This window comes from Camelus dromedarius, chromosome 12 (assembly GCF_036321535.1).
Source record: "Camelus dromedarius isolate mCamDro1 chromosome 12, mCamDro1.pat, whole genome shotgun sequence".
Taxonomy (NCBI): Eukaryota; Metazoa; Chordata; class Mammalia; order Artiodactyla; family Camelidae; genus Camelus; species Camelus dromedarius.
In genome coordinates, this window is record NC_087447.1 from 26,380,313 (window position 1) to 26,393,500 (window position 13,188).

Here is a 13,188-nt window from a genome sequence, read left to right on the forward strand (position 1 = left end):
TAATGCATGAATTTAAATTAGATCTAGGTCCCTAAGTATGATAATGTGAAACTGCCCTTATTGAACACAAAATAATCTGAAGATAATTTACTTAATTTTTGGATTCTTTTGAATTTTCTTTCTATACGCTAAAGTAGATAATTTGGAATCTTAGTGGTCATACTCTTATTTATATTTCTCAGACTATTGAAAAAAAATATTATCACCAGTCTCATAATTGGTTTCCATTGAATAGCATGCTATATGGTATGTTTTAACGTATCAGTGCTGAGCCAGGTGATTTTCTTTAGGGTAAGAATTGGCTCACTTTTAAAATGAATGACTTGGCTGAGCTAAGAATGAAACCAGCCCCTCCACTTTGTGGTTTGTCCATGTACCCACTAGACTGTACTGCTTCTTAAAAGGCTCAATTAAAAATATCAAACTGATGTGTTTAACACAACCATTATAAATATAAAAGGATTCTTTATTATTCATAGACCAATGTATTTACAATATAAATTTAACAATGAAAATGGTCTCCACTATGAGTAATTCTATAAGATTAAAAATTATTTTTGTTTCTTTGTTCTATTAATAATTAATTAGGCATGGAATCCCCCAACATCGTAAATAATTGCGAGGTAAAATTTTAAAGCCTCTCTTTCCCAATAATAGATACCAAGGTACTTTACAAATTTCTGTTTAAAAATATTATGGACTATATACATTTTTTTTCTTAATAGGAGTATATGAGATGCATAAATTACTATACTAATAAATTAAAGCATATTATAATCAAACATATTTTATTCTAACAAGAATAATTATTTTACTTTTCTTAGTTGGGAAGTTTGTGAGGGATTTCCAGTTAATTTCAATGGCACCAGTCAACAGATACCTGATCAATTTGAAAAGGTGGACTTGGAGAACCATTTCCTCCAGAACAAGGTCAGAATACTTGTTGTTCTTAATAAGGGTATTTAATGTGTTGGAAACTCAGTCAAAACATGGTGATTGAGTGGATATTTGTGAAGGTTTCTGAAAACCATAAATTATTTTACCAATGTTGGGGGTAAGTATTAAACTTCACTTCCCGTTAATAAATTAAGCACTTTAAAACTGAACCAATATATAGCATTTCTACTTGAAAAAATTCTTCTTGAAGTATGTTATTTAAGTGCTGCTGTTTAGCATATTTTCTTTATACCAACTGTATTAATAAGTTGCATTTGCTTAAGAAAGTCTTTCTGATGGCTGTTATCTCTTTGTACTTTGGGGTCTGATCTATTTGCTTTATGGGTGAATGTCTCTAAGTAACATGAGTTCTTCAGAAAACTCAACTCATGACGGCCCAATCCAGAAGGTCTATTTATTAAATTACATTTAGAAATTTATCCTGCCAGTATAGAATTTTCTTTTCCCACTGAGCTATGAAAGGCATTTTAAACCTGTCTCCAAAGAAGGAACAACGCTTGTTTTTCTCGGCTGGGAAGTTGTGTAGGGTTATTGTTCATTTCAGCTGCCTAAACTTTAGTTTTTTAATTTATGAAATCAAAACCAAAAGTCACTCACAGAGATAGAGATGCTCAAAGAAAGTAAGGCTTCTCGTTAACTGGTCTGGGCCCTTCATTTCTAAGAGACAGTGCAAAAGACACATGGTCCCAAGCTGCTCTTTTTAAATTTCTCCATGCTGCCCATACAGTCTATTATGTCAAAATTTATACTGAAAATATTAGCTGTTTCAAAGTGCATATGACTCTAGATAATATAATTATGAAAATAAAATAAATTAATTATTTCTAATCCTGTCTGTTTTTGAGCAAATTTAGAAAATAACTATATGTTGAATGATGCACTAAGAATTAATGCCTTTTATATTTCATATTCATCTGACATTAAGAGTTATTTGCCATAGTTCTGATCCTGTTGGCATTCCTTTTTAGTTTTATGCTATAGCATTATTTTCCTGCTTAAAAAATGTATATGCCTGGTTGTTGCCTATTGAAGTTCTGTGTCCTCATTTGGCCTTCATGATCTCCGTGATTCGTCTCCAGTCTTCCCCCACTCTCAACTTGCCTTTCCAGTCCTCTCTTCTTGATCTTCTTTGTACCCTACACCACAATCAGAGCTAGTACATTGGGTCCCATACATGCTTTACACTTTGCTCTACTCGTTCCATGGCATGTGTTGTTCTTTGCCTAGGCCACACCTTTACCATTCCTTGCTTTTTAAGACTTTATTCAACTTCCTCTTCTTCCATGAAACCTTCACAAATCCTCCAGATTTATTTTGTGTTCTCAGAACTCCTTTTCATTCTTTGAAAATTGTTCTTAGAGTTTGTGTTTTGGTATAGGCATTTGCTTTTGTGTCTTTCTTCTCCACTAAATTGATAATTCTTTGGACACAGACTTTATGTCTTGCTCATCTTTGTATTCCTGAGTGCTAGAACAAAGTCTTTATGGCAGGGCAAGTGAACAATACTATTTTGATGAATGGCTTTTAAAATTTAGCTAGAGGCTCACTATTCTGTAATATGTTCTGTGTGTTTGCCAAGCTAAATTGTTCATTTGTTGTGTTCTGAGCAGTCCATGATTCCTGTTATTATGCTGATACGGATCCCTTTGCCTGGAGCTCAACCTCTCTTACTTTGTCACCACCACCGCCCTGCTTCTCTGTCACCATTGTGCTATATAATAGCAAGGTATCTGACTTATAGTTGGCATTCAATGAATGCATTGAAATCCTGCCCATAATTCTAGCCTTATCTGATTTGTGCCTGTTTCGTGAAATCTTCCTTTACCCTAACCCTACCCCCAAACCAGATGTGATGTTTTTGGCCTTGATAACCCCATTGCATCCATTCTGTATCATTTATATCATTTATAATAACATTGAACTTGGTGCTGTTCTTCTTACCTTTTTTTTGCATGATTCAAAGTCAATCAGTACTCCCAAGTTTGGGCATATTTTAGGTCACATTGGTGTACGAAGGGAAGAATGGTAGATTCCACTGAGAATGTTGGGATCATGTCATAAAGCATCTTACTCAGTGTTGGAAATTCTGGATTTTGTTCTGTAGAAAACAAGGAGCTACTGGAAATACTCAAGCAGGGGCAAGATCCAGTTTGATCCTTGTGTTAGGAAGATATCTCAGGAGGTCCTTATCTTATCCTCTCCCTGCTAGATAAGAAATTCCTAAAGGGCAAAGGGCCTTCTCATCATTCTTGTCTCAGCTACAGTGTGGAGCTACTCAGAGTCAGCTAAATGGAATTGAATTCACTAGTTAATTAACTCATTCAACAGAAACCAGTTCAAACCTGAAAGAAATGGATAGTGAACAGTTATCAGAGGAAGAGAACCAGAAAGAGGCTTCTCTCTTTTGTTTTAGGCCAAAGTAGAACATTAAAAGAAAACTATATTTTCTTTTTTTTTTTAAATTTTATTTATTTAATTACATTGTCTTTTGAGGGGAGGTAATTACGTTTATTTTTATTTTATTTTTATTTATTTTTTGTGGAGGTACTGGGAATTGAACCCAAGACCTCATGCATGTTAAGTATGCACTCTATCACTGAGATATACCCTACTCCCTTAAGCATTTTTTTAAAATAAGTTCAATTAGCCTTAATTTTAAAAGACAAAGGAAAACTGTATTTTCTAATGTTGAAAAATGAGAGACTAACAATCCACAGTTATTTTATCACTATTAATTCATCCTAATGATTCAGTGAAAGTGAGAAAAATCCATCTTAAAAGTTTGTACACTATTGTATTTTTAGAAGAAGTTGATTTTGAATAAAATTTTAGTCCAGTCAAAATAGTGGTATAAGAAAGCACAGATTTGATAAACTAGATAGTAGAGAGAAGCTTTCAGAGAAAAATGGCCTTCCCTCAGCTATGAAACCTTTGAAATCCTTTCAGAAAAATGTCTCTGACTATATACACGGAGGTGATCAGGGCATTGGAAATAGCAATTTAATAACCTGAAAAGGAGCACTTAAAAAAAAAGAGAGGCAGGCAGAGGTGATGGATATCTATAGGGCATTTTATTGTGGACTCTGGATGCTCATTGCAGTAAAGAAGACACTAAGAGGATTACAACAGGAATAGAGAGGAGGGAGGCAAAAGCCGATATTCTTGATGCATAGGTTTTAAACTTGGCTTGAGATAGAGATATCAGTGCCCAACCCCTGACTGTTCTTTTAAACCTCATATTGACAGAGAAAAATTTGGAGCATATAATCCCTATTAGTAATGTGGGAGACAGATATAACCCTGACAATTACAACCTGTTGCTCTTTTATCCATTGCAAGAAAGGATTTGGAATCTACTACAAATGGACGATTTGGCAAATACATCTTTCAACAGTTCTATTGTTACTTAAATTGGCAACATTTTTAGATTGCTCTCATTTAAGGGCAATAAGATTATATGTTTCCATGAAATGGATGAGATATAAACTTCACAGAAGTTAATATAAAAGAAAAAAATTCATGAGAAGAATAGCTTGACCAATGCCTGGTTATGGGAAAATATAGCAGAAAAATATACTCCAGTGTTTGGCAGGTCATATATTCTGCCAAAATGAAAAGGAAACTGATATTGATCCTAGCCTGTTGGTATGATCAGACATCAACTGGACATTAGTGACAAATTTTAGTACAGAAACAGTAAGAAAAACACCAAGTTATGATTTTAGAATTATGGCACATTTGTTACAAGTTAACGTGTAAATTCGGCAGTCATGGCTGCTAGCAGAATGTATTCTGTATGTCACAAAGAAGGCTGGGAAAAGGCAAACAATTCTTCCCTGCCCTATTTCTTTGGAGAGTGAGTCATTGAGAAACATTTTCTACAGATAGTTTATACTGGAGAAAATAATAAGATTTTAATTTACATTTTAGACTGATTGTCATTAGAATAGAACATAGGGCTTTAAATAAAAACTCAAGTCCCTTATTTTTAGAACAACAGTTGAAATCTATTTGAGGACTGCATCCCTAGATCCTAGGTATTCTTCTAGTTTGGTTGCATAATTATGTACTCACTGATATTTCTGCTTTCCAACTTTTCCAGGTCTTTTTCTTAGAGATGTGTGGATTGATCAACTATAGATTTAGAGAATGGAAACAATAAGAGAGTGAATATTAGGGACATGAAGAAAAAGATTTCAGAATATTTCTTGTAGCTGTGATGTCAATTTTTATAGCAAATCATTTAACTTGGTCTAAAATAAATATAAAAAGGAAAAATTGTATAAAATTTATATCTATGTAGTAAACAATTTGTTTAGAATGAAGATTGTGATCCATAAGCCTTTTCTTTCAAGAAAAATTTCATTGTCTTATAGTTTGTTCTCCAGTCTTTTCCTGCAGGAAAAGAACATAAATGTCTCCCTTATTATTTTGAAATTACACAGGAATATTGAAGTCCACTTTCATTAGTGATTTGGGGAAAGAAAATTAAACAAGAAATTTTAACTGGCCCAGTATGTGTATGCATATATATTTTTTTAATCACTGGCATCTTCTAATTCTTTAAATCACTGGCATCAGCACAGTTTATTCAGACAAGCAAAATCATAATGGTCATTTAAAGGGAGCTATGTATATAGATATTCAAAAGAATGAAAGAGAATTTCTTTTTTGATTCTCAACAGGACTTAAAAAGGTTTTCTAGTAACATATAGGATGGTATATATTTAAAGAAGTCTCAGCATAAATACTTTCATACACATGCTCGTGCATGCACATGTGCACACACACATGCACACACACACACACACACACACACACACACACACCATATTATGTTGCACATTGTCAGAGCACTTTTCTTTTAAGAATTCCAATTTTCATAATTTTTGTCTTCCCTACCTTCCTAAACATTTGGTCTAAAGCTAAGCTATCAGATTAAATTAAAAAGAAAAAAAAAAGATGAAGTCATGAAAAGAATTTAATGGCCATTGTCAGTTTTAAGTGTATTAGAGCGTCAGACTTGGCAGGATTTTTTTTCTTTTTTAATAACGTGAAATGAAGCTGAGTTAGTGGGCCTGGCTCTGTCTGGTCTATGTGGAATCACTTGGGAACTATCCAGCAAAATATCTCTCTAAGAACAGCATGGTGTTAATACTGGGTGCCAACCCAAGACAGACACAAAGGACCCCTTCACTCTTCACCAATAAGCCAACTGTTAAAAGATTAAACCGTGTTGTGGAGATAACAAGAACGTAGGCACTGGCAGCAGGTGCTGTACAAAGAAGCAGTTGGCAGTACGGGTCTTCTGTCTGACTAATTCCAGTCAAAACAATCTTCTTCCCAGTTGCAGAGGAGAGTTTTGAATGTGATGGCAACTTGGAGTTAGGAGGTTGACCAAGAGTGCTACTTTAAATGCCGAGTCCTGTGGCGGATGGATTAATAGAATATAGTTTATCATTGTTCAGAAACTGTGGGGGATTCCCCTTTAGAATCCAGTCACTACTGGCTAACTGGGGAGTACGCAGTCAAAGAGCTGTAAGTCAAATCTGCTTATGTGGTGGGATTGCTGCACTTTTAAAATTTTATTTTCATGTATAGGAGCCACATGATATTTTCTTCTCTTGAGAAGTAACTATCTTCCGTCATAGAATAATTATCAAATATATTAGTCGTATCCATTTTTTATTGCCTGATCACACATGTAAAACATTACCTTTTAAGTTATTTAATTTTTTTTTAAAGAAATCATGTGTTACTCAACAAATATCTAGTATTAGCAAAGATTTAGAATAGACTTTTTAATGTTAGAAAATAATTTAAATTGTTACCAAAGCAACATCATTTACTAAGTTTAAAGCATAAATTGGCATATTCCTATAATCCTATACAAATAAATATTAGTACTTTAAAAAGTACCATGATTATTCGGGGAAAGTGATTAAGTTAGGAGATAAAGTTTATTAAATATGAAGTAGTAGAATTCTGACAGATGACTTGAACGACTGTTAATTTGACACTCAAGTCTAAGTGAGAAACACTAGAAGCTGTGCAATACCTTTATAGAAAGGTATACAGATGTAGTGTCTCCCAGTAAATCCCCTCCCGTCCATTCCCACAAACATCACTGAAGTGGCAGCTCATGTCCCCTTATTCTTATGAGATTGTATAGACTCCCAACTGTTCTCCCTGCCTTTGAGCTCTCCATTCTGCAATCCATTATGTTTACACTTGCCAGATCAACCTTTCTAAAATCTTCTGCAATCCAGTCCCTCCTGCTTGAAAGCTTGAAAGCCCTAACAGCTAACTCCACAGACATACATTTAACACCTTGTAAGTTTGGCCAAATTTACCTTTTGAGCCTACCAATAAATACTAAGATACACTTGATTGCCTTTGCTTGGAATACCTTTTTATTCTTCATTATTCCTGTCAAACTGTCTCCATCCTTCAAGGCCAGATGTTACCTCTTTCAAGATGCTTCAATGTTTGTTACTCCTGCAGAAATGAGCCTACCATTCTCTGTGTACTACAACACTATTTAATCATCCACATGGAGCCTAACATGAAACTGTGCGTATGTGTGTTCGCATGTGTGTTATTGCCTCTACAGCTGTAAGTTTCTGTAGAGTAGGAAAAATGTTTTATAATATCCCACACCACAGGGTCTAGGACCTTGGGCATCAGAGCTGGTGCTCAACAAATACTGAGTTGAATTTAATGGGATTGAGCACTACTATTTCAAAAGAGACCTTCTGAATCAGAAACAATGTTCTAGATTAACTTATCTTGGGTAAGTATGTTGAGGAAGGTTAACTTTCAGACTATGAGCTAAAAACACTTACTTCTTCTCATTGTATAGGTGGACCCCAATATTGTCCTTCATGCCTCTGTTTCCATCAGAAAGCAGAGTTTCTCAAGTAGTGAAGAGAGCAGTGGGAGTCAGATAGCGCCGTCGACCCTGTGGCCTGCAGCCAGTGTGTGGCTGATCACAAAGGTACCCAAGAGTGTCTGCTCTCCCTGAGTGACTTCCTGGGCTCACTGGCTCACTGTGCTGCTCCAGCTCCCGGTTCCCTCATGCACACAAGCATGCAAGTAAAAGCATATGCTGTTGGCTATTGTGCATCTATTCTCTGGTCTTCGTTTGTCTAGTGCAGAGGAGTTCCACAGATCACCATGTGAGCATTCAACTCACTTTTAGATGTCCACAGTGTATTTAAACAATGATAGAGCTTAGGTATAGTCCACAGACTCACCATTTTCATGAGATTTGTCTGAATGTCATTTGCTTCCACTTCTTAGTCTTCATTGTTGAGGTTCACAGAGCCTGGTGGATTAGTGCCATATAGTGATGCATATGGTCTTCTTAAGGACAGTTTTCAAAGAAATCCCTGAGTATAAGATGTCAACAATGCCTAACACATTTTATTCCTACATATTGACACTATTATTTTCTTATTTTATTCTTATGCTATTGTATCTGATTTAAAATGAGAATATGTAATTGCCCTCCCTTTCCCTCTTACTATTGAAATATGTTTTGTAACTGTCACCAAATATTTATGTCTGGAAAGAGATGGTACACCTTGTATCTGCTCTTCTTGTGTCTCCATTTGCCCCTTCCCTGTAGTCTATTTTTACTTCTTAGTACTTCCTTGGGTGCAGAGTCACCCAGGCAAGTTTGCTGCTACTTATTTTAGGGGATAGGAGAGGTTGAAACTATTTTCTCAAATGAATTTTTGGATTGTCTTTATTATGTTTGCTTCTCTGAGAGTTAAAAACAAAAATATAGACACAGAGGTACTGAGAGATATTATTCATTTCATAGACCAAGGCAGAATGAGGTTAGATGAGATATTTCTTAAATCTGCTTCCAACCTGGAGTCTTTCTTAACTATTAGCCCTTTTTAAGTTGTATTTTATTTCTGACTTGATAATAATATCAGCCATTTTGTTAAACATCTACTGTATGTTTTTTTAAATTTTTTTTAATTGAGTTATAGTCATTTTAGAATGTTGTGTCAAATTCCAGTAACATCTATATGTTAAGCATCTTATGCACATTGGCTCAGTCTTATAAAAGCTGTGCAGGTTTTCATTATACAGCTGAAAAAAGTGAGAGTAGTAAGTGGTAGAGGAAAGATTCTTGGTCTGTCTGACTTCAAAACTTAAGGCTTTTCACTGTAATATAAAATACTGCTCAGTATCTGACCAATCTGTGAGCATAATGGAAATGTTTTAGTTTCAGCACTGCCACTGAACACCTGTGTGACCTCAGGTAACTCACATACCATATCTAGTCCTTAGTCTTCAATCTGCAAAGAGTTGGACCTGATGATATGGAAAGGTATTTCCCAGATCTCATATTCTGTAATTCCATGCTGTTTCTAGAATTCCATGATATCGAAAAAAACCTGTACCTGTCTAAGATTTCCTCGAAATAATTGAAATGTTTGCTGTAAAGAGTATGATCAGAATTAGAATCCCTGGTGTGACCTTGAGAAAGTTACTTAGTTGCACTGAACCACAGTTTTCTTATATATAAAATGAAGTTAGTGGTACCTGTCTTGCAAAGTCGAGATTAAATGAGAAAGCAAGTGTGAAATTCAAGCATTCTATCTGTTATATAGAAAATGCTTTATAAATAGTGATTCTTTTTTCTCATCCTAAACAGTTCCCTTTCTGTATAGGCAGCATATTCAAATGAGGATTCCATTCAGTGCTTATTAGAGCCCCAAAATTTTTTAAAAATACTTTTCCTAAGTCATTGTATAGTTCTTTCCCATGGGAAATAAAACAAAAACATGGGAAATAAAAATTACATGTTGAAAGGAAAACAATTTTGAAAATCTTTTAAGATTGAAAGTTCTCTCCCTTTTTTCAAATTAAAATTTCCTACCTATTAAGACAAAGAATTTCATATCCCATAAGTCCTCAATATGTGTAAATAAATTCCTTAGTGGTTGTCACTTATTTGAAGTGTTGTGTTGATTCACTAAGTAAGAAAACTGTTAAATGGCCATTCAAACAATATTCTCAATCAATTTCCTTACCAGATAATTCTAACATTTAAAACAAAAGCATTTCACAAACCACCCTGAAATGTTTAACCATGGTATTTACACCCAGAGTAAAACTTTAAATTGGTACAAAGGTTAAGGATTTGTTTCAGTCTTTTCAGTTCACTGCACTTTTTTTTCCTATGCATACATATTTCAAGTAAGCTCTGTAGTTATAACTATAACAAGTGACACGTGATAGACCCCAAATCACTGCGCTGTGAAAATGCACAGAAAAAAAAGGACAAATGAAGATATCAAGGTCTGTTTCATTTTGCGCTGAACTGTAAAATGCCACCCTTGTCGGACAGAAGATCACTGATTGTGAGCAGGGCTCGCTGGCTGCTAAGTTGTGGGTAGTGTTTCACTTTCAGCAACTGTTAATATCCAGGTTTATCCAGGCATAATGACCTCACTATTTGTGACACATTGTTGAATTTTCTGGTTCTTTTAACTTATTTAGACCTTTCTCCCCTCCCACCCCCCAACCTCATTCACTGGAAGACTGGAATGATCCTGAGCCGAGCAATAACTCAGGGCTGCCTTGCTGTTGGTCATCCAATCAGAGTCAAGGCCACTGAAGGAACATCATTAGAAGGATATAAACTAATCCTAAAGAAAAGGTAATGTCTATGAGCTACTAATCTCAAAGCAAGAAATGTTAGTTTCAAGATTCCTGAGCAGTCAGATCATGGTGCCACCTGGCTTAAATGGAATATTCATTAGGTGTTTAAGTTTGTGTTCAAAATATCAATATTAATTTTTCTAATCTAAAATAAGTTTGGTGGCATTTCCTAGATATTTTTAAAAGTGAAAAATTGGGCTTCAGTATGTATCTGCATTATAGACAAGCTGCTGCTTTCCTGTATAATTATTGGAGCTAATTTCTTTATATCCATTTTGGTTGTTAACTAAAATTTTAATGTTCTGTGTGTTTTCCTAACCTTTTCTCCATCTTCTGAATATGAAAGATGGAACTGTGAGACAAAAATCAAGGAGACAAAAAGTTGCTGGCTTGTAAGGCACCAAAAGTATCATTTTTTTTGTTTGTTTCTGACTTGGAAAGATAAAATTAAAAATGAGAAATACATTTAGAAGGAAAAATTAGCAATAAGGAAAAATATTATTTATAGTCATCTGGAAATATTGTTTCCTAGATGCTTTCTTTTTTCTTCTTCATTTGTCTTTTGATTTCACCTAGTATTGACAAAAACAAGTACTATTGTACTTCAAGACTTAGAAGCTATTAGCCAACTACTTCTGACTGGATAGGAAGTCAGGATGTGCTTAGGGCTGAAACCAGAACTAGGGCACTTGGGCAGCAGAGAACCTGGCCCAGCCACAAATACAGAGGGGACATCTTCTCTAACATGCAAAGCAGACTGTATAACAGGTATTAGAATATTAAATAAAGGTTAAGAATGTGATCTACAGAATCAAATTTCCAAGTGTAAATCCTAGCTGTAACTCTTACTCTAACAACCACAAAAACTTCTGAATTAGACACTATTTTAATTTCTTTATATTGCATTGTCACATTTAATCTTAACAATAGCCTGATAAGGTAGGTGTGATTACTATCATTACAGATGAGGAAATTGGAATACAGAGAAGTTAATCACTTACTCAATGTCATATCTACTGAGTGATAGGGGAGGAATGCAAAATCAAGCAACCATAATCTATAACCCACTCTTAGCCACAAAACTACATGGTCTGTAGGTCAAAATGCAGTCAAAAAATTGCCAATGAGTGCCAGGTACTTCAGGGAATGAGTAGGGTACATTAATTGAGAAACCCAGGCAGAAGGGAGAGGGAGACAGTAGCTTGCTTATTGCACACACTAGCCAGTGCTAGTAGGGTCCTAAACACGTAGTTCCCAGGGAGAGGCAGACAAACCCAAAGCAAGTCCCAGTTTGATGTGATGCTGTATGTAGAGGGGATAACAAGATTTCTGGGGCAGAATCAGTGCTATAAATTGGAAACATACCAAGAATCAACTTATAATAAAGACAAAGGCAAACCATGGGTCATGGGGCCAGAGATGGTTCAGCTCACTTAGTACAGGGTTATAATAAAGAGAAAAACTAATCAATTGTCACTGACCCAGAAGTGACACAAATTAAAGAATTAACATGCAGGATGCTAAAACAATTGTTACAATTACATTCTGTATATTCAACAAGCTAGAGAAGGTTGGACATGTTGAATAGAGACATAGAAGATATGAAAAGACTCAAATCAAATTTCTATAAATGAAAATTGCAATGTATGACACGTTAAATATAGTGAATGTGACTAATGGCAGATTAGACATTATGGAAGAAAATATTAGTGAACCTAAAGAGATAACAATGGAAACTATTCACAATGAAAGCCAGAGAGAAAAAGATATTGAAAAAAAAATGAACAGAGCATCAGTGAGATGTGAGAAACTTCATGTGGCCCAATCGCTGAGTAATTAGAATCTAAAGGAAAGAAGCAGGGAACAGAAAAATATTGGAAGAAATTATGTCTGAAAAATTTCCAAAATTTGTGAAAACTATAACCTGCAGATCCAAGAAGTTCAACAAATTGCAAGCACAAGAAACATGAAGAAGAAAATCCAAGGAAAATCATGATAAAATTGCTTAAAATTAGTGATAAAGAGAAGATCTTAAAAGTAGCCAAAGAGAAAAGACATACTTATTAGATACAAGAGGAGCAGAGATTTGACTGACAGCAGATTTCTTGTTGACAACAGTAAGAATGGGAAGACAGTGAAAGATTGTTAGTTCTTAGATGTCTGAAGAAATCTTTAAAAACTAAAATAAAAAAAAAACAACCTGTCAATATAGAATTCCTTTCCCAATGAAAAGATTTTTAAGATATAAAGGCAAAATAAAGACTTCAGATATTATTCACAAACTGAAAGAATTTATCACCAGCAAACCTGCCAAACAATGTCTAAGGAAGCTCTTCAAGCAGAAGAAAAATGGTACCGGGGGGACATGAAGGGCACTGGGGATAATAACTACATAGGTAATATGAAGACCTCATTTCTTATTATTGAAGTCTCTTTAAAATATATTTTATTGTTTAAAGCAAAAAAAAATGTATTATGGAGGTAAAAACATGGAGACATAAAATATATGAAGCCAACAATAAGAGAGAAATGTGAAAAAGGTTTTTA

The 13,188-nt window shown here is 34.8% G+C and overlaps 1 protein-coding gene across 2 annotated transcripts in view; it reads left to right on the top strand.

Moving 5' to 3' along the window:
- The window catches only part of DCDC1 (doublecortin domain containing 1), a 381,054-nt gene that overhangs the window by 205,697 nt on the left and 162,169 nt on the right, over positions 1 to 13,188 (top strand). For both annotated transcript variants that reach the window (XM_064492479.1, XM_064492478.1), the window contains 3 exons: positions 825 to 930; positions 7,820 to 7,954; positions 10,521 to 10,639. In XM_064492479.1, the coding sequence (XP_064348549.1) occupies positions 825 to 930; positions 7,820 to 7,954; positions 10,521 to 10,639 (360 nt within the window). The remainder of the gene's footprint in view (positions 1 to 824; positions 931 to 7,819; positions 7,955 to 10,520; positions 10,640 to 13,188) is intronic.